The 22101-nt window shown below is 60.1% G+C and overlaps 1 protein-coding gene across 1 annotated transcript; it reads right to left on the bottom strand.

Moving 5' to 3' along the window:
* Window positions 1-222: 222 nt before the first annotated feature.
* On the bottom strand, window positions 223-18115 carry SEMA3G (semaphorin 3G). The gene is made up of 17 exons (XM_078872541.1): window positions 18025-18115; window positions 17350-17492; window positions 16706-16768; window positions 16096-16215; window positions 9665-9761; window positions 8832-8951; window positions 8587-8738; window positions 8038-8158; window positions 7609-7678; window positions 6562-6706; window positions 6003-6222; window positions 5125-5213; window positions 4873-4914; window positions 3448-3605; window positions 2246-2307; window positions 1653-1792; window positions 223-1167 (listed from the first exon to the last, which is right to left on the bottom strand). Exons 1-17 carry the CDS (start codon window positions 18113-18115, stop codon window positions 697-699), a joined length of 2304 nt encoding a protein of 767 aa, XP_078728667.1. The 3' UTR covers window positions 223-696.
* Window positions 18116-22101: the final 3986 nt, after the last annotated feature.

The following is a 22101-nucleotide window of genomic DNA, read 5'->3' on the forward strand; positions in this document are numbered from 1 at the left end:
CCACTCCCCATCTGCAAGCAAGAGTCTGGGTCTCTGGTGTGCTCGCGCTGCGTCGAGGAGGCGGCGTCTTCTGCAGGCGGAAGCGCCGTGTCGCTACCCGACACGACACAGCGCTTGCTGATTTGCAGTTGCTTTAGTGTGCAAACGAAGCTGCTTCATTTTCATGTTTAAGAATTCGTATTTCGTCTTGGCTGCCATTACAAGAAATAAAATAACGTGTAAATAAAGGCAATAAGGAGCCGACATGCAGCATCAACAACGCATGGCAGTCTTGACCGGCAGTCCGGTGCTTGGTGGTGGTGCAGTCCTCGCCGATTCACTTCACTCGCTCGCCGGCAAGCAGCTGCCTCTTTATCACCCTTCTGTCGGTACTGCTGCCATGGTGACCGAGCTTCACTCGTTGATTCCTCCACCCGTGTTGAAGATTCGGTCCACGAGACACCGTTTTGTCTCATCCACCACTGTTCAACCACCACCACACTGCAGATCACAACACACTCAACCGCTAACTCACTCGCACCCTTCGCTTTCCGCTTCCTCCCTTGTATCGTCTCCTTTCCCAAGCTCTTACCTCGCTCAATAACTTCTCAATCCAAGAAACGCATTACACTCGTATTACAACCGACTACAGTGCTGTTTGTTGCCGGCCACTTGATCTTTTGGGCCCTTGGGCCTTGCCGTGCATCACAGTCCGTGCTAAGAGGGGCGCCGCTGCCGCTTGCGGCGCAGGCCTCGCACGCTCCGGGGGATGCGCGGGGCCGCAGGGTCACGTGTCCCCTCCCAGGCCCACGGAGTCTTGAGCTCGCGGGCCCGGGACCGCTCCTCCCGGGGCCGCTCCTCGTGCGCGCCCGCGCCAAGGCCCGCGCCAAGGCCCTCGCGGCTCCGGGGGCCCTCGCAGGAGCGCGGCTCGGGGCCCTCTGTGCGCGTGCTCAGCAGGGCCAGCAGACGCTCGTACCAGCCACGTGGCCGCCACCGCCCGGGGCCTCCCCGGCCGCCCCGAGGCGAGGTGGCGGCCTCGACGCGCGGGGCCGGCAGCACGGCCAGGCGCAGGCGCGCCACGGAGCGCGTGAAGCCCGGCTCCTCGGAACGGCACGCGTAGAGGCCCGCATCGCTGGGCCGGGCATCTCGGATTAGCAGGCCATGCTCGGTGAGCAGCAGACGCTCGGTCTGCCACGGAGCAGCATCACACACGTCACCGCACACGTCACCGCACACGTCACCACGCAATCAGATCCACACGCACCACAGCACCACACACTCACCACGGCACCACACACTCAGATCCACACTCACCACAGCACCACACACTCAGATCCACACTAACCAAGGCACCACACACAGATCCACACCACGGCACCACACACTCAGATCCACACTCACCACAGCACCACACACTCACCACGGCATCACACAATCAGATCCACACTCACCACAGCACCACACACCACAGAACCACACACACTCAGATCCACACTAACCACGGCACCACACACACTCAGATCCCCACTCTATCCTGAGGGGCCACTTTAACCAGCACCTGGCCACTGTGGTGGCTACAAGATATACCATGAGGGTACCAACTGATTCGTCTCTGTTGGTGCCCTCGTGGTGTGCCTGCGGCGAGTGTGGGGAGCTCGCCACGCCGTGCTCACCTGGGCCACACTCTGGACGAGCGCCGCGCCTGCCTGCCGCTGCCAGGAGACGCGCGCGTGGCGCGAGCGCGGGCGACACTCGAGCAGCACGCCGCTCCCCGCCACCACGAACTGCCTCTCCTCCTGCGCCTCTCCCACTCCTCAAACACACGCAGCGCGCAACGACAACGCGCATGGACATACACCGGACACTACCACATACACACACAAAGACAAAGATCCCCCCCTATAGCCTCAACGGACTGTTGGGACAAGTGCGGTTAGCGAGCACCTACGTAAGTCGGCACGGCACACGAGGGGGCGGGTGGCCAACACCACGCCCGGCCGCCTTCGTCCTCCGGTGGCGATGTTGACACGCCGCACCAGGTACTCATTTGAGGCCAAATCGACCTAGGGGAGGCTCAGGACCGGTTCAGATATTTTTCACCGATGTTGGCCATGAGCGGGAATTTAACTCAGGATGCTGGGTTTGTAGCGCAGCGCGCTAACCACCGCACTACCGATCCCCACACACACTCTCTCATGACAGACATGCACACAGAGCACACGCACACACACACAGAGGGCACGTGTGTCTGTTTGTGGCAGGTTACCGGGCTGCCCGTGGCACTGCGTCACCGGGTTTCCGTGTCTCACATCCTGGCGCCTGAATCTCCTGGAGGGCACAGGGGCAATGGGCAGGGCACAGGCCCACAGCTGGATATCATTTCCACTCTTTCCATTGACGGACCCAAAGTCTAAATGATGTCTTGCTCCAATGAGTTGCGAGATATTGGAGCTCCCGTTTACGGCCCTGCAGAGCCAGTAGTGGAATTCCTAAAATCTCTGACAGGGGCAAGCCAATTCACAGGACAACCCCTGTTGACTACCCCACAAAGTGGTACCGATTTTACTGACCGCAGAGGGATGATGGGCCGAGTCAATCCCCCAACCATGATTTGAATTTGCGACCTTCCGATAATTTGGATTTATAAAGGCGCCCTTCAAGATATGTCAGAGTTCCATATGTGTAGAGAAAGGAGGAATAAGTGAGGAGTTACCGGGAAGAGGAAGGCTGAAGAGAGAGAGAGAAACTCAAGAGGGGGCCGAGTCAACAGCTGCTGGGGTCTTCAGTCTTCATCGATTGCGAGTTCTCGACCTCTAAGGGCGGGAACTCCAGAGCCCGGGCCCCGTGCAGACAGCAGCCCCATGGTCACCCCAGAGTCGGAGCCCGGAGCGTGGCGGTCACGCCGAGTAGGGGGGCACGGTCGGTGGATCTCAAAGGTCTCGGTGGAGGAGCGAGTGGCTCAATCAACTCCTGGATATAAGGTGCAGCTAGCCTTAAAACACGAGTACGATCATCTTAAAATCCACCCGGGTTTCAATCGGGAGCCGGTGCAGCGACACGAGCACAGGGGTGAGGTACGGTGCCAAAGGGGAGTGCGAGCGAGTGCCCGATTGGCCGCGAAGCTGGATGGACCGCAGGCTACGAGGAGGTCACTCAGGCCTCTGGACAAGAGAAAGCGTCGCAAGAGCGAAGACGCGAGAACACGAGCGTACGCGGCAGTCTCTCCGCTTCGGCAGGAGAACGGATGCGGCGCAGCTGGGCGACGTTTCTTAAATGTGTCCTCGCGGCCTCGCTCACGCGTACGACCGGGAGGAGAAGGACCGATCGAGGAGACGGATTCAGAAGAATGCGAGGTTCTCTCGCTTCGTGCCTTTGGGGTCACCGACCGCTCGCCCAACACGCCCGGCCGACCGCGTTCATCGTGGTGACGGCGCGTCGGAGCGCAGGGCGCGAGCGAGAGGCGCGTACCGCCGGGAGGGCGCGTGGTAGCGCGAGCAGGCACGGCCGTCCCACGCGCAGTGCGGGTCCCGTGCGAGGCAGCACTCGGCACACGCCTGGCCGTAGAGGTCGCAGCGCTGCACGGGGAGCTGCACCAGCCCCGTGCCGCTGCCCACGTAGAGCTGCCGCTGCGGCCGGAGCACAGGGATGGAGAGTCACTGCCAGAAGCCAGCGAGTCCAGCGATCTGTTATTTATCATCATCATTCTTATTAGCAACATGTTTCCCCATGCAATTCTCGTCGAGTCTCAAGACTTTTTTCAGGAGGGTCCTGTCATATTTTCGCAGTAGGGGGCGATGTTGATGCTGCTGCGTGATCCCGAATGTGTAATGTGGAGTGAATATTTCAGCATTGGGATGTTTGTCCAACACGGGTTACATAGATGGTGTGTGGTGTTTTAGCTGGAGGCAAAACACGTGACAGCCACCAAGCCCAGCCAGTCCCCCTACAGCGAGTGCCTTGGGGCACTCACTGTTTGTGTATGTGTGCTTTCATAGTGCAGGTTTTTTTGGGTTAGATCGCGTAAATATATAAAAGTGTCATTAAACCCGCCAATCACCCGACACAGCCAATTGGTAAGGTTTGTCACGTAAACAGAACATGCCAATTCGTTACTAGGACAGTACACCGGTGTGTTGGAGAGCAAAGCCACAACATGTACAATCTGTTCTGTTTACATGACAAACATTACTAATTGGCTGTGTCGGGTGGTGGTGAGTTTAACGAATCCATAATACAAAATCTGTATTATGTATTCAATCTTGATTTTAAGCTTTCGTGACTGCAGGAATCCATACTCTTTGGTTCTTTCGGTAAAGTCACGTGGGTATAAAATTAATAGATCACAACACAAGCGACCGTCTTCAAGTGAGAGAGAGAAAAAGCTACTGGAACAAGGTCTTGTCGAGGCCTGAGATGTGTGCAGCTTCAGGGTGAGAGGGCGGGGCTAGAGATGGTCTCCCTGAGGCTGTGGAAGTGGCTGTTGTACTGAGAGATGAGCACGTCAATGTACGAGCTTAGTATGTCGCAGCATCGGTGACCGAGCGAGTAGGACATCCAGCCCGTCAATACAAAGACATCCAACCTAATAATGCAACTCAGAGAGTCAGCTAAAAGCTAAAATGGATATTGGTCGCGAAAGCCTACGTGTTAAACTGTATGCGCTTTGTGTATGCCGACATTCGACACCTTAAATAAGCAGCAGCATCGCCCCTCCTACTGCGGAACCTTGGCAGGACGCTCCTGAACAAGGGAAATATTAATAATAAACCCAAGCAGTGAGGATCCCATCTGGGTGCGGCGGTGAATGGGCCTCGCCGAGCCGGGAGCTCTGCACGGTCCCCCGGACTGCGCGAGCGCTCCGAGCGCGTGCGGGGCCCCCCGCGTCGAGTTTACCCGTTTGCTGGAGATCTCCATCACGGTCACCGCAGAACCATCCTGAAAAACACGGCGGAGTCGGTCACGCTGTGACGCACTTCCGCCTCGCGCCGCGCCGCCTCGCGCCGCGCCGCCTCGCGCCGCGCCGCCTCGCGCCGCGCCGCCTCGCGCCACCTCGCGCCGCGCCGCCTCGCGCCGCCTCGCGCCGCGCCGCCTCACGCCGCCTCGCGGCGCGCCGCCTCGCGCCGCGCCGCCTCGCGCCGCGCTTACCTCAAACAGCTGCAGCTCTTCGAGCAGCAGAGCCGAGTCACAGCCGTCGGCGCCGGGGACCAGCACGGCCTTGAGCAGCCGCCCCGTGTCTGTGCGGCACAGCGCACACCGCGGCACGGCACACAGCAGACCTTGTCGCTCACCACGACAGCCCCACACGGAGGTCTCCGTGGGGCTGCGCAGCGCTCGCCCAGACAGGGCGGCGCTGTCGCCCACGACCCACGCGTCTGCTCGACCCCGCCGCCCCTGCGTGGCGGTGATGAGGTTTGAACGCAGCAACCTCCCTGGTTAATACCGCGGTGGCGTTCGCCGTGGAATACCACGTTCGGGAGCCCGTGATGTCGTTCACAAGAATAGGTCGTTGTGTGCCGGCCGGCGTCGGGGTCCAAACGTTCCAAATTTGTAAATGTTTACCGGCACTCACTCCCACGGGATTCTACTCGCAGCAGCAGCAGCGTGGCCCCACTGCCAAACCACTGGACAGACTGCGTCTGTGGACCAATGTGACACCTTCCTTCATGCCAGCCGCACGCAGTGAGAATCAAAATCTTCATTTAGATTAGAGGAATCCGATGAGCAATTTTTTTAAGATGTCCAGAAGGTACAGGGCAATTAGTTACAACAAACATTGCAAAAAAAGTGCAAAATAAAGAAAAGGCAAGCAAGGCATGAAAACTAAATAAATCTAAAGTATATAAAGGAGTACAAATGACATAAGAACATGAATTCACGCCGATTTCTCAACACGAGCGGCAAGCTTGGGGGCCGGCGTCAATCGCCCCGAGCGGCCACGGCACCGGGCCACTCGCCCGTGGCCGCCCCCCTTCCCGAGTCACGCCGGCGGGAGCCGCTCCTCCGCAGCGACAGCGCCTGCTCACCGGTGCCCAGGTAGAGGACGTGGTAGCGCCCGTCGGTGGCGTCGACGCTCTCCGCCACGACGCGCGTGAGCAGCCGGTCGCCCCGCGCGTGCACCAACGCGGGCCGGCCGGACGCGGGCCGCACGGCGCCGGCCACGAGCGGGTGAGCGCGGGCGAAGTCCACCACGGCGTCCGGCAGATCGCGGGTGGAGCGGTACGTGCCGTGCACGCCGCCCGGGCACTGCGCACGGCACGGGAGACGCACGCGGTCGGCTCGTCCGGGTCGGGGGAGAGCTCGGGGGAGAAAGAGCAGGAGACGCAGAGGAGAGAGAGAGCAATCGGGAGAGAAAGAGAGAGCAGCGAGGAGAGAGTGAGCGGGAGGAGAGAGGCGTGACCTGGGTCACCAACATGGCGAATCGCGCGACGAGCACGGCGCTCGCCACAGGGGCGTGACTGTGCGCGTCACGGCTTACGTTGTGTTTGTCGCAATGTTGCAATCGTGGCCGTCACGGTTCTGTGATTAAGTCGTGTCACCGCATTGCGTTTGTCACGGGCTCGGCGGGGCGGTCGGGGTGCGCACCGTGCCGGGGCGCGGGAAGGGCACGCGGCCCGCGTAGGGGCCCCACGCGTGCCGGGCGCCCTCCCGGTGCGCGAAGGAGCCGCGGAACACGGCCGACACGTCCGCCATGTCGTACACGCAGAGCGCAGAGCCACGCAGGACGTCGCTGGGTGACACGTGGGGGGGGTGGGGTAGAGAGATTCGTCACAACGCAGGGCCCACAACCGCTTTCCCACACAGTCACCAACGTCAACAATGCCACCTTGGCAGATGATTTGCCTCCTGCTCATGCCACGTCTCTCCCTTGACGGAGGAAAAGCCCCGCCTCGTGTGTGTTCGTGTGTGTTCGTGCGTGTGTGTTCGTGCGTGTGTGTTCGTGCGTGTGTGTTCGTGTGTGTGTGTGTGTTCGTGCGTGTGTGTTCGTGTGTGTGTGTTCGTGCGTGTGTGTTCGTGCGTGTGTGTTCGTGTGTGTGTGTTCGTGCGTGTGTGTTCGTGCGTGTGTGTTCGTGTGTGTGTGTGTTCGTGCGTGTGTGTTCGTGCGTGTGTGTTCGTGTGTGTTCGTGCGTGTGTGTTCGTGCGTGTGTGTTCGTGCGTGTGTGTTCGTGCGTGTGTGTTCGTGCGTGTGTGTTCGTGCGTGTGTGTTCGTGCGTGTGTGTTCGTGCGTGTGTGTTCGTGCGTGTGTGTTCGTGCGTGTGTGTGTTCGTGCGTGTGTGTTCGCGCGTGTGTGTTCGTGCGTGTGTGTTCGTGCGTGTGTGTGTTTGTGCGTGTGTGTTTGTGCGTGTTCGTGCGTGTGTGTTCGTGCGTGTGTGTTCGTGTGTGTGTGTTCGTGCATGTGTGTTCGTGCGTGTGTGTTCGTGTGTGTTCGTGCGTGTGTGTTCGTGCGTGTGTGTGTGTGTTCGTGTGTGTTCGTGCGTGTGTTCGTGTGTGTGTGTTCGTGCATGCGTTTGATGCCGGTTCTGGTGTGGCATAGCGTCGTGTATCCTGCACAATACCCCACTGGTTGGGGACAAAGTAGATTCACAATCTACGTGTGGGTAGGGCCACGTGGGGCGACGTTGGCATTGCCACCTGGACGTTGTGAAGATGGCGAAGATGAGGGGGCTCCTGCCGTCCGGCCTCTTCAGCACAAACACGTCCCCTGCAAGAGTCCAACACGCGAGCGGTGTGACGCGCGAGCGGTGTGACGCGCGAGCGGTGTGACGCGCGAGCGGTGTGACGCCGGCTCAGCGTGGGAGCTCGGCACCGTGCTCGCCACTGTGACCGCGAGCACCAACGGCCCCGCAAGAACACAGCAGACGCGTGGTCTGCCTCGGGCGCCTCCTCTCGTCTCCTGCGGCGGCCGACGAGTCACCGTCAACTCGGCACCCCTTCGGAGCCAGCAGCCCTCTCGGCGCAAAGTGTGAGCGGCGAGTGGCAAGCGTGAAAGACGAGTGCGATTGGCGAGCGTGAGCGACTGTTGGGGGTCGAGCGTGAGCGGCGAGTGCGAGGGAAACGCACGCAGCACGTGGAAGTGCGTGTGGACGCCGCCGCTGACGCCCGCGGGCACGGAGCAGACGAGGCGCGCTTTGAGAAAGGTGCTCCAGCGGCCCACGAGGCTGCGCCGGCCGCCCTCGTCATCCTGGGGGCAGCGGGGAATCGAAAGTTAAACTCGTACTTGGGCCCCAAGTGCTCATGCAAGGCCGAACAGATCTAGGAGAGCTACAGAATCGGTTCGGCTATTTGTCACCGATATTGGTCGTAAGCGGGTATCGAACCCAGGCCGCCGGCTTTGTAGCGCCAGTGCGTCAACAACGACGCTATATCTGTACTCCATCTGCACGGAACCAAGTGTCACCCCGCCCCTTTGCACGTATCGGTTTTCTCCGGGTGCTATAAACAATCATCCTGACGTAGAACCACAGAGCTTGGGCAATTGTCGGCGCCAATTCCGGCTGCAATTCCCGCTTTGTCGCCTGCGGTTCCCTGCCCCTCCGCGCGATCCACCAACCCTCGCCTCGCTGGCGCCGCAGGCCACGGCCGCCGTCCCACCCCGCCGAGCGTGGGCACCTTGCACACTTGGGCCACGCGGGAGACGATGCCGCCGCCGCCGCCGTCGTCTCCGGTCTCGCCCTCCGTCGCCCTCTCGTGGAAAAAGAAGTAAACCTTCTGGTCCTCGCCGCGGCCTTCGGAGATCGCCTCGACGCGGACGAACCGGGGATCTGACGGCACGCGCCGCGAACACGCGCACGCCGGTCACGCGCCGCACGACGGGGAACGGTCTCGCGCGCTCGCCGCGCTCGCTCGCCACTCACCGTGGAGCCAGCGCGTGTTGTGCCGCTCGCTGCGCACCGTGGGTGCCGCTCCGAGGCTGCGGAAGGCGGCGCCGTCGTGGCCCAGGAAGTCGACGGCGAGGCCGGCGTAGAGATGGCCACCTGCAAGGCAGCGGCACCGCCACTCGCGCCGATTACCCCGGGTGATCCGGAGCTAGCAATCTCGCACTACCCTGGCGATCCGGTACCACCACCGTGTTCAGTGGATCTGGCACTACCCTGGTGAACTGGAGCCAGTGATTTAGCAGTAACATGGCGAACTGGGGGGTATTCTGGCTATCTGGTGCAGCCTCGGTGATCTAGGACTATCCCGGTAATCCGAGGCTACCCCAGCCATCTGGAACTACCTCGGTGGTCGGTGATCGACGACTACCTCGGTGATCCGGTGCTACAAAAATATTTCCGGGGAAGCCCAAGTCAGCCCAGCCTTTACTGCACAGGCCCGGTTCTTATATGGCCTCCACTGGGGTAGCAGCACCCATGGCCCTCACCAGAGCCGCCCCGAGGGTACGACGAATCGTCACGGTGTCAGATGTCAGACTTCCAGTTTAGTTTGAAGGTATCGGGGGCCCACATGGTGTGAGTTGCCCGAGGCCCCCTGTGGACGGGCCTGGGCCTCACACCAACATCACACAGGGGATGGTGGAGGGGGCAGGAGGCCATGCGTCTGCTCCGCCTCCATCTCCAGCGCACGGCGCTGACGACGCGGCGCCGTGGCGGCTCTGGGGTGGAAGGCAACGGGGCGAGCGGACAGGGAGGCGAGTCGCGCGGGGAGGAGGAGGAGGAGGAAGAGAGGGAGGCGTGGGATTCCTCACCGATCATGGCGGAGGCGAGGGGCGAGCGTGGGTCGTACGAGCATCTCCCCCTCCCCGGGAACACGTCCTGCGGCCGCCACTGCTGCACTGTGCCACCCTGTGTGCGACAACGGCCAAGACGAGAGGCTGCTCATCGGTGACGGCGGCGCTTGGGCCACGCGGGCATCTCGCGGCATCTGTGTCCAGGAATTGGCAGACAGTGGCCAATCAGAAGTATTTCACACGAAGAAACATTCCAGCAACACACAGAACCGTGACAGTTGTAATGATACGAGTGCAGGAAGCGGCCGTGTCCACCGCTGCACCGTCGCTGTGTGTTTACACGAGGCCCGTTTGGAGCGTGAAATTCAAGTAATAAACATGCGCTGCTTAAAACGCATTCCAGCGACTGTGCAGGTGAATAATTGATTTGTACCGAGATCCGGTACCGGTGTTGTCTGGAGCCCGATTGCAGGATACTGCCACACAGCTGCGAATATAGACCTCGGCTCACGGACTGACAGACGTGCGTGGGGCTTGGTCGACAGTAGAAGAGGTGGCGACCCCAGGAGGGGCCTTGGAGACACTATGCTCTGTCCGCACAGCTGCCTTCTCAACCCCACACCGTGCCCTGGACCGTGTCATCGTAATGAGCTCGCCAGCCAGAGCTCCTGCACGCGCGTCTCTCGACATGTCCCCACATCTGGATATCATTCCAGGCGGCGTCTGTTTCACACTGCGGGAGCTTTATTAGCCGGGGGACACGCGCCGTCTGCATCACTGAGTGATCGCGAGAGATCGGAAGAGGGTATGGAATCGTGTGCCGGCGTCATGGTACAAATCTAGCCAACATCACCTCACGCATCATTCATCTGGAACAATCAAGAGCAACATCGGCCCCTGCAGAGAGACTAATGGCCAATCTTGATTTGAAGCTTTCGTGACTGCAGGAATCCACACTCTTTGGTTCTTTCGGTAAAGTCACGTAGGTAGAAAAAATAATAGATCACGACGTTTCGATCGCCACGCAAGCAATCGTCTTCAGGTGGGAGAGAGAAACTCATGGCCACTTGCAGGCCTGGTGGCCGCGTCACCTTGTGCCGCACAAGGTGATGGATGGCAAGCAGCGTGGGGGTCTACAGGGGACGGGGAGAAGGAGGGGGGGGGGGGCTGCTGCCTGCTGCGAGGGGCGAGCGTCGTGTAAACGACGAGCAGACACATTATCTCTCGTTCCATGTAAATAAAACAAGTTTCTCTTTTGTACACATCCCATCAGCCATACGGCTGTCTGGAACTGCAGAATTTTCACAGCATTGGCCCAAAAACATTATGCGTCTCATCAGCAGTCGGCTCGCTTGAACCGCCGCCGCTGAACTGCCCAGATGTTTAATCGGCGAGGGCCCTCCCTGTTGGACATGGGCCCACAGACGCAAAAATATCAACAAAGCTGGCGGCTGCTCACGCACGACAAGCACAACGGGGTTCTTAGCTCTTCTGACTCATAAAATCACGATCCCTCTTGTTGATCCTGCAGGAGAGCCTCATAGATCCTCACAATTCTTTTCAGGAGGGTCCTGTCAAGCTTGTCGCAGTAGGGCGCCATGTAGCTGCTGCTGCTGCTGCTGTGTAATCCCAGATGAGTAAGTTGCAGATACTTGTCGAACCAGTTGCATGCAACGCCAGGTCGTGCCACGGGCCAGAACGACCTCTCGACCTTGCTCGTCCATGACTTGACAAATCGCCTTCTCTCTGTCAACGACACCTCCTCCTCCTCCTCCTCGCTCTGCTAACGAGCCAGCGTGAGAAGCAAACTCGCCACCACTTGGAGTGCCCCGGCATTCGGGGGAAGACCATTAAATACCCTCCCCTTGAAGTCTCGAGCCAGCAAGCACGCAGGGCAGAGACAGAATGTCGGATGTTGTGCAACACCCATGTCCATCTGCACAAACGATGAAAGCGCCGCGACGAGACGCCACTCGGACCGCGAGGCGGAGGAATGCACGGGGAGCGGAGAGGGACGAGTCGAGGTCGACGCTTTGCGGGCCGAGGGGGAGCGCAGGGCCCCCCCCCCCCACCCCTCGCTCCGCGCGGCCCCCTCTCTCGTTCCCCGCGGGGCCTTCCCCAGCGAGCCTCGGAGTGCGGGGGGCCTCGGAGTGGGTGGGGCCTCGGAGTGCGGGGGGCCTCAGAGTGCGGGGGGCCTCAGAGTGCGGGGGGCCTCAGAGTGCGGGGGGGCCTCGCAGTGGGTGGGGCCTCGGAGTGGGTGGGGCCTCGAAGTGCGGGGGGCCTCGGAGTGGGTGGGGCCTCGGAGTGCGGGGGGCCTCAGAGTGCGGGGGGCCTCAGAGTGCGGGGGGCCTCAGAGTGCGGGGGGGCCTCGGAGTGGGTGGGGCCTCGGAGTGGGTGGGGCCTCGGAGTGCGGGGGGCCTCAGAGTGCGGGGGGGCCTCGGAGTGCGGGGGGCCTCGCAGTGGGTGGGGCCTCGGAGTGGGTGGGGCCTCGGAGTGGGTGGGGCCTCGGAGTGGGTGGGGCCTCGGAGTGGGTGGGGCCTCGGAGTGCGGGGGGGCCTCAGAGTGCGGGGGGGCCTCGGAGTGGGTGGGGCCTCGCAGTGGGTGGGGCCTCGGAGTGGGTGGGGCCTCGGAGTGCGGGGGGCCTCGGAGTGGGTGGGGCCTCGGAGTGGGTGGGGCCTCGGAGTGGGTGGGGCCTCGGAGTGGGTGGGGCCTCGGAGTGCGTGGGGCCTCGGAGTGGGTGGGGCCTCGGAGTGGGTGGGGCCTCGGAGTGGGTGGGGCCTCGGAGTGCGTGGGGCCTCGGAGTGGGTGGGGCCTCGGAGTGGGTGGGGCCTCGGAGTGCGGGGGGCCTCAGAGTGCGGGGGGCCTCGCAGTGGGTGGGGCCTCGGAGTGGGTGGGGCCTCGGAGTGGGTGGGGCCTCGCAGTGGGTGGGGCCTCGGAGTGGGTGGGGCCTCGCAGTGGGTGGGGCCTCGGAGTGGGTGGGGCCTCGGAGTGCGTGGGGCCTCGGAGTGGGTGGGGCCTCGGAGTGCGTGGGGTCTCGCAGTGGGTGGGGCCTCGCAGTGGGTGGGGCCTCGGAGTGCGTGGGGCCTCGGAGTGCGTGGGGCCTCGGAGTGGGTGGGGCCTCGGAGTGCGTGGGGCCTCGCACTCCGAGCAGCACTCTCGGGCGGCAAGAGGAGTGGGCCACCTGCCTGGACGAATGTTTGCTGGGATCCAACAAACGCACCGTCAGTGTGCAGTCGCGGGCGAGCAGGCGGCATGCCGCCACCACGCACCCACACGGTCGCGATTCCTGCGCCGCGGAGTTTCCGCAGAGGGAACACGGCCGTGATCATGCGCTGCTGCTGCTGCGCTGCTGCTACTCCTGCTGCTGCACGGGACGAACAGGGAAATAGAGGTCACCGTGGCAACGGTGATCGTTCACACTGCGCCTCCTTCAACGCTGCACATCGTCGTGGCAGAGCAGTCGCTGGAACATGTGCAATGGTTTACAGTTAACCATCGTCACCCCGTGATAAAAAGCACGATCCAAGAGTTGAGTGGTGTACCGTGAACCCTGGTTTACGAAGTCAGACCCCCTCAGTCTCGTAGAGGGTCCTGCACCGCCGGTTCCTGCCTGGTTCTATTTGCCTCAAGGCACACAACTTGCACGAATCACGACGGCCTAGTTCTTGGAGGCACGATTTGATGCGCGTGTCGCGAGCGAATGAGATGGGCTCTCCGTGCTTGGGGACAGCATTCAATTTGAACGAAGCTGCTTCTCTCAGCCGAGATGATTAAAGCAAACAAAATAAAATATTCTCAAATGAGCCTCATTGAACAGGACAAGAGAGACAGGTTCGGTAATCCTTCCCTCGAGATGATCACGAAGGTAAATTGTTGTTGTGCTTCGTTCCCCAGAAAAACCTTATGTCCAGGAGGGTCCTGCCAAGTTTCCGCAGTAGGGGGGTTGACGTGGCTGCTGTGTGTGATCCCAACCGAGTTATTTTCAAGGACGTTTCAAGGACTGCGATGTGGCTTTTACCCACTGGGAGGAAACCGGAGAACCCGGGAGGAAGCCCATGCGGAACAGGGGGAGAGAAGACAAACTCCAAGTAGAATGGCACCCTGGTCGGGAATCAAACCCAGGCTCTTCTCGCTGTGCGGCCCACGTGCCATCACTTCGTCACAAGCCAACAGAGGTGGGGATTGCGCAATGACGAGAGCACAATGCAGCTGCGCGGCCCAACAGCTGAGCACCAAAACGGTGCACAAGGCGCCGCTGTGGCCCGTCGACAGAAATAACCCCACGGGCCGCTCGCACCCCGGGCAGGGGTCGCGCTCCCGAGACGAACCCGACAATGACGGTGCAGTGTTCCCCACGCGGCACACACAGCGGCAGCAGAAGCAGGCCCTGCTCGTTACGAAGCGACAGAGCTGCCTTTTAAACACAGAGTTCCATTTAAAATGCTCACGACCACACAGGAGCCCCGGTGCCATCGTGCATCATCAGAGTTGACATTCCGCCATCGCTGTCCGGGAAGACAGCGGGAGGGAAGCGTGCGCCCTGCAAGGGGCACGGCCGCAGCGAGCGGCGCGGGGGGTCCGCCCGCCCCGGGGAAGGGACCGGAGCTCGGGCCGCCTTGTGTTTACACCTTCAGTAACAACTCACTCGCGTGACATACTTGAAAACTAGGAGCGAGAGACTAGCTGCCTTGCGCGGCTCCACGGGCGGAGACGTCAGCCCTGCCGCGTGTTTTTCCACAGCCCCCTCCCCCACGCATGGAGGGGACTGCGACGCCGCTCTCCTCCCGCGGTGCGGGGGGTGCCGTGTGGGGGGTGCCGTGTGGGGGGTGCGGTGTGGGGGGTGCCGTGTGGGGGGTGCCGTGTGGGGGGTGCCGTGTGGGGGGTGCCGTGTGGGGGGTGCGGTGTGGGGGGTGCCGTGTGGGGGGTGCCGTGTGGGGGGTGCCGTGTGGGGGGTGCGGTGTGGGGGGTGCCGTGTGGGGGGTGCCGTGTGGGGGGTGCCGTGTGGGGGGTGCCGTGTGGGGGGTGCGGTGTGGGGGGTGCGGTGTGGGGGGTGCGGTGTGGGGGGTGCGGTGTGGGGGGTGCCGTGTGGGGGGTGCCGTGTGGGGGGTGCGGTGTGGGGGGTGCGGTGTGGGGGGTGCCGTGTGGGGGGTGCGGTGTGGGGGGTGCGGTGTGGGGGGTGCGGTGTGGGGGGTGCCGTGTGGGGGGTGCGGTGTGGGGGGTGCGGTGTGGGGGGTGCGGTGTGGGGGGTGCCGTGTGGGGGGTGCCGTGTGGGGGGTGCTGTGTGGGGGGTGCTGTGTGGGGGGTGCGGTGTGGGGGGTGCGGTGTGGGGGGTGCCGTGTGTAACGCGCCTTGAGTGGCACCGCCGGCTGCGCCACCACGAATAACCGGACCGCGAAGTGGCGCCGCCCGTCGACGCGAGGAGCCGCGCGAGGAGCCGCGCGAGGAGCCACGCGAGGAGCCGCGCTCGTGGAGACGGCAACGATGGTGCAGTGGCGGAGAACAGTGGGGGAGCACCCGGCGGCAGCGGCGGCAGCCACACGTCACAGAGACGGAGCAAAGCCATTCGTGGCATACGCAGCGGAAAGGCCCGATTCGTATCAAAAGCAAAGACAAAAAGATCTCTGTGTAGCCAACATTGTATATGTAGAGACTGTCAGTAAGTCTCGAGGTGAAGACAGGGTGTCAGCAAGTCTGGAGGTCCTTGGTTGGGAAATTCCCCAGAGTGTCCAAAAGAGACAGCTGGGGAAATTCCCCCGGAGAATCCACGAGGATAGAAGCAGCGGTCTGTGGAGAGGGACTCGGGCCATCGTCGCGGTCTGCTCGGTCATACGATCTCCACGTCGGAATTATCTCATGACGACGGGGTCCTAAGCTACGTTACGTGAAATAAAGGAAACCTCTAAAGTTCGAGTCCAGAGTCATTACATATATAACACAAATCGAGTGACTGAAGTGTAAATCTCGCCATCATACTCATCATCACGTGTCACATGACACCCGTAGGTGTGCACATGTCTGCTCCCAGTCACTCGCAGCACGCAGACTACTGCAGTGTAAGTATGGCAGATGAATCTTACAGGTGACAAGCCGATGGTGAGTGGGAAGATCAGCTCAACGGAAGGTCCCGGTGTCAAGGACAGGGGCCCGTATTTCTTGTTCCGTCACTAAATAGTCCACCAGATGTTGATGCTTGGATCCGGCGTGCATCCATGAAGTGGTGTGGATGCACCGATGCAAGAACAGTGTGTTGGTGATTACAAGCCCATGGGTTGCACACAAGTATAGCAGCCGCCTACCGTTGTTATTGAGCTGATCTGGCAAATGCCTTCCAATCACTCTGGCCCAGGTGACTGTGTCCCGTAAATATACAGAGGGCGCTGCCTTTGCAGGCACCGTGGTGGGCACAGGCGCAAAGCTACCACGGTGGGCGCGGGTGACCGTGCGGGTACCGTGGCCAGAGCGTGCACGTCCACGAAGAGGCACTGCGGGTGGAAGGCGCCGGTGGCGCACAGCAGCACGTGGCTCTCGTTGTGCGCGTGCAGCACCCGCAGGAAGTTTGCGCAGTCGAGCTGCACGACACGCACACCCACGGAGACGGAGCGCACCCGCGTCACACGCGGCTCCTCCCCCCACACAGACTCGTCCGCTACTTGTGAAGGAACCAACAAACTGGAGAACACGCGGGCGGATATCACGATGCTGTTGACAAAATATCACCGAGGTAATAGGAGATGGAGGAGACAGATCGGTGGACTTGGAGTGAGAAGATGGGAAATGGTGAAGTGAGATGACAGAATCGCTGGACATTGAGATGGAGCTGAAGGGAGATGCATCATTAAAAAGTGGTAACTATTCTCAGAAGAGGAATATGTATTGGGATGTGCATTGCAACCCTCATTGCTCACGTCCGATTGAAGGTCACTTCTTCTACAAAGTTCCGTATCCTTGTTGGCTCCCGGTTCCCCTAATTCACAACGCCGCATGACACCGCGTCGCACCCTGGCCCAATTGCCTCGACATCGCTCCCGGAAGAAGAGGGGGGGGGGGGTCGTGACTCACGCGGGGGTCCTTCCCGGCCGCACGGCACTCCGCCACCTGCTCCTCCGTTGCCGCCCAGCGGAGCTGCCAAACACAGGACAAGCGTCACCGAGTCGGTGTGTGGCACAGTTCTACGGTGTGTAGTGAATCACGTGCAGATTGATCAGGAAAAGATGCATTTTGCTTAATCAGGGTGAGAACTCAAGAGACCGTGATGAGCCTCATTCGCAAGAGTGGCCTGGGTCACAATCGTGACAAGAGTAAGAGCTTAAAACGTGGTACCACAATGAAGCAAACGAATATCAGAGCAGAGACACCCAGGGGGAAATCTGACCAAAAACGAACAAAGACATCGGCACAAAACAACCACGTTACTAAAAGGTTAAAGAAACCGTGCACAAATGGTGTGGATGTGTGGTGGTGTGACTTTTGGCCATGTGACCACGTGACCATGTGACTGTTGTGGCAGGTGGTGCTGACGCGACGGTGATCGTGTGGTATTGTGGTGGTGATGGTGGTATTGTGGTGGTGGTGGTATTGTGGTGGTGGTATTGTGGTGGTGGTATTGTGGTGGTGGTGGTATTGTGGTGGTATTGTGGTGGTGGTGGTGGTATTGTTGTGGTGGTGGTATTGTTGTGGTGGTGGTGGTATTGTTGTGGCGGCACCTCGCGAACGCTGCGGTTGACGTTGTTGAGGTTGGCGATGAGGAGGCTGTCTGTGGTGGCGATGAGGAGGACCCCGCGCTCCTCGTCACGCAGCAGGGCGTGCGTCGCTACCCCGCCCAGCGCCGCCACCCTGCCCCGCAGCTCTGCGCGGGCATCGCACGGGGACAGTCCGTGCCCGTGTCAAGGCACGTCGCAGGGAGATCGCGACTGCCAGCGAAAGCCTTCATCCAGCAGTGGATAGATTATGGCTGCTGCTGATGATGATGAAAGCCGAAGACGATTCACATAAACACATTTGCATTCTCCCGGCGTGCTGTGGAGCGCACGCTCAGCTGTGACGCTGTGGCACAGAGTGGAGTCGGCCATCCGTGCATTACCAGCACCCCGCCACAGACAGGTGACCGAAACCCCGGCGCTTCTAACTGAACTTCTTTCGCAACGTGCGTTAGTCAACCGTGATAATCGGAGTTGCGAGGGAAGGACAAATTAAACACACACAAAGCAGTTCTAAATTCACGAGTTTTGCATTTACATTTTAAAGTGCAAAGCTCCAGTGGCTTTCTAATAGAGTTCAGCAAGTACCACAAGTCCAGGCCAAATCACACTCCTCGTCCCACCGTGACCTCACCCCAGGTCCATCCTGAACAAGGGACATACTTCCTCAATGTGGTGCACTGTGGTGCAGCCGGTGGAAACCGCGTGGCTTGATCAGCCCATGCGGCCGTGGACCCCAGCGAGTCCACGACTCGTCTCGCAGCGGCCGCATTCTGCCCACCCCGTGTGCGAGTGTGTTGCGTCATCACGCAGCGGGGCCAGCGCTTAGCTCCACTGTAGCTGCCGGTAACCGGTTCCAGGTCTCCGGGGCCGGAGACCCCGGAGACCCCGGAGACCCCGTAGACCCCGGTGAGCGGCAGTCTCGGCGGGGTCTCGGCGCGAGTCCAGAGGGGCCGGGCGAGCGCCAGCAGCGCGCGCTCGCCGTGTCGGCCGGCAGTGAAGACGCACGCGGCCAGCGCCGGGATTGACAGCCAGTGTCACGCGCAGCTCTGCCCATACTGAGGGGATCCCAGTATGGCTGTGTCAACGACGGCCTTGGCCATTACTCCAGCGGGGGTAGGAAGTGGCGGTAAACAGAAGGTCAAATAAGGAGACTCGCACATTCCTCCGCCACTCGCTCGTCCGTGCGGACAAGCCGGGCGGGGGGCGACGTGGGCATCGTGACACCGAGCCGTGCATGTTGGGACGACCGTGGCGTGGCCCGTGACATCTCACTCACTCATCCCTCCTGCTGCACCCGTATTGAGGACTCGGTCCATCAGAGATGCTCTCACTCGCCCACGCAACTCACGCAGGCACTACCTCACCCACCCCACTGCAGGTCACCCCTCGCTGCTCCAAAATCGAATTCCCTCCTCCCACCGTCGCCTCTATTGGCAAGTTATGACAAGAATCTTGCTCCGTTTCAGACGCGCGTTACACTCCCATCTACTACAACTTGAACGGTGCTGCTTGTTGCTGGCCGCTTGGGCCCTGCGCTCAGCAACTGGGTTCAAATGGCGACACGGCTCCTGGCCACTGTATCTGTGACATCGACACAGACACCGCGCGGCTCTTCAGCCTCGAGGGCGCTTATACCACTCACCAGCGACGAGTATCGGAACCGCTCCTGAACATCGTCGAGATCAACTCGGCTTGTAAACATTGCCACTAGGAAGACAAAGGCGGTCGGGCGGTACTCGCTAACAAACACTTGCCCCCAACAGTCTGCCAAGGCTATACGGGGGAGCGTTGTCTCTAGCTTTACAGCTCCATCGGTGCGAACTTTCTACTGGGGCGGGTGAACTCGACGCGATCGCCGATAACGGAAACACGACAACAACGACAACAACCAGAACCGCGTCCACAGCAAACAGCAGCGAGAGGAGGAGGACCGCGACGCGAGTCGCGCACCGACACGAGGCGAAAACTCCTCTCGCAGTGAGGGGTGGGGGGCAGGGGGGGGCAAACCCGCAGACAAAACACGGTGACAACGTTCACGACGTGCGGTGCACAGACCGCACGGGGGGGGGGGACCTCCACGGACTCCCCCTGAGGGTCGCCACCGTCCCCAGCGTCCTCGCCCGCAGGACACATTGCTCAGCCCGCAGGACACATCGCTCAGCCCACAGGACACATCGCTCAGCCCGCAGGACACATCGCTCGGCCCGTAGGACACATCGCTCAGCCCGCAGGACACATCGCTCGGCCCGCAGGACACATCGCTCAGCCCGCAGGACACATCGCTCGGCCCGCAGGACACATCGCTCAGCCCGCAGGACACATCGCTCGGCCCACAGGACACATCGCTCAGCCCACAGGACACATCGCTCAGCCCACAGGACACATCGCTCAGCCCGCAGGACACATCGCTCGGCCCACAGGACACATCGCTCGGCCCACAGGACACATCGCTCGGCCCGCAGGACACATCGCTCAGCCCACAGGACACATCGCTCGGCCCACAGGACACATCGCTCAGCCCGCAGGACACATCGCTCGGCCCGCAGGACACATCGCTCAGCCCGCAGGACACATCGCTCAGCCCGCAGGACACATCGCTCGGCCCGCAGGACACATCTCTCGGCCGCCACTCGGGCTCGCGTCTACGCTGCAGCGCGGTTTACTGGAACCAAGTTCAACGCCAATACCCGTCCAACACCTTGGCACAAATCACCTCCTGCCACCCGCATACAGGCGGCAAGTCTCGTGCATGGACCAGCGCTGTCGGGAACGAGACACGGAGAGATCTGCCTCTCCCGTGGCGAGCCGACGCCACGGGAGAGGCAGCGCCCGGCGTTGTTTTTTGCCACGCGGCGTGCGCAGTGACCCTGCAGGTGCAGTGACCCTGCAGGCGCAGTGACCCTGCAGGCGCAGTGACCCTGCAGGCGCAGTGACCCTGCAGGCGCAGTGACCCTGCAGGTGCAGTGACCCTGCAGGTGCAGGCCGAGTCGATTCATCTCTCTGCCCGACCCGACCGCGCCTCCCGTCCCCCGGCACCCGAGCGCAGAGATGATAATCGCTCGAGCATCGCGGCCGGAAGGGAAATGAATACCAAGAAGAGCAGCAGCAGGAGCAGCAGCAGGAGCAGCAGCAGCACCTTGCGTGTGGCGCGCGGCATTCCTCGCCGCGACTCGCCCGTGCAGCAGCAGCACGAGATGCGATCTCGGTGATAACGGCGACGACGATGATGACGATGATAGCGCGTCCGATTTGTAGCGCCACGCGAGCCCGCGGCGCGTTACCGGCTGCGTGGCTATCATCACCACCATCACCACCATCATCACCACCACCACCATCACCACCATCACCACCACCATCATCATCACCACCATCACCACCATCATCACCATCACCACCATCACCACCATCATCACCACCACCACCATCACCACCACCATCATCATCATCATCACCACCACCAACATCACCACCACCACCACCAACCATCACGAAGCGCGCATTCCGCGGACTTCACATTCTTGTTTTCTCTTCATGTCAATGAATTGGGCACTGACCTGGATCATTCCAGGGTAAATCTTTGTTCAGATGACACGATACTGATTACTGCTGGCCGCTCTCTGGATGACGTGATTGCTAAGCTCCAGGGTGATTTCAACAAACTACAACATCAGCTAGTTGCTCTTAAACTAGTCCTGAATACCTCCAAAACCAAGGTGCTATGCTTCTCACCAAGACTAAAGCAGGAAGTTATTTTTCCCCAATTACATTCCTTAAATAATTATAAAGTCAAGATCTATAAGTATCTTGGGGTCATTCTTGATTCAAAACAGAATTTTGAAGATCACATTGATTATATTGGGAAAAAGACAAAAATAAAAATTGGTTTTCTGTATCGACACAAGCACTGCTTCCACCCTATGTTCTGCTTGGAATTGATAAAAGCTACCATACTGCCTCTACTTGATTACTGTGACATCGTGTATACATCAGCCCCCAGTACTGTACTGAAGAAGCTTGACTCAATGTATCACTCGGCCTTAAGATTTGCATTGAACTGCCCATATAGGACTCACCACTGTGATCTCTACATTGGGTCAAACTTAACATCTCTCAATGTTCGACGGCTTGTGCATCAGATCTTATTTATTCATGATGTACTTACAAAAAAATCCGCAGATTACCTGCTGGATCTCCTCTCTGTTTCAAAGAACAAATTTGACCTAAGGTCTTCGCTCATTTACCAGCTTCACATTCCCTATTGCCGAACAAATACTGTAGGAAGGGCCTTTGCTATTGATGCCCCCAGGGTCTGGAATGCTATTGCCAATAAACTGCAACTTGAATCTTCACTCAAAACTGCTCTAGAGGAGCTGTACACCCCTAGCTGCCACTGCTATTCAGTGGCCTAAAATAAAATGTTTCGCTCCGGATGATCGCTGCAAAGTATGATCTGTGCTTTGATTTAGTGTGCTGATCTTAAAGGTGCATTGAAAAATGTTGACACTCCGACTGATGCTCCTGCTGTTGTGGAGTGACTCATGCAGCCAGCTATGGCTGCAGAGTTTGGTAGTACAAGTTGTTCACGTCGTTTTTTGTGAAAATTCGGTCACAGTTCCTATGACCACTGTTTCATTGCTTTTATGGCTTTATTTTGGTGATTTTCGAAACGTTTTTTGGTTTGGCCATGTTTGTTTGTTGGAGTACGGAGTTGGACTGATGGCCTTAATCTAAGTTGTCTTCTGGTTGTTGTTGTTT

This window comes from Lampetra fluviatilis, chromosome 34 (genome assembly GCF_964198595.1).
Source record: "Lampetra fluviatilis chromosome 34, kcLamFluv1.1, whole genome shotgun sequence".
Lineage (NCBI taxonomy): Eukaryota > Metazoa > Chordata > Hyperoartia > Petromyzontiformes > Petromyzontidae > Lampetra > Lampetra fluviatilis.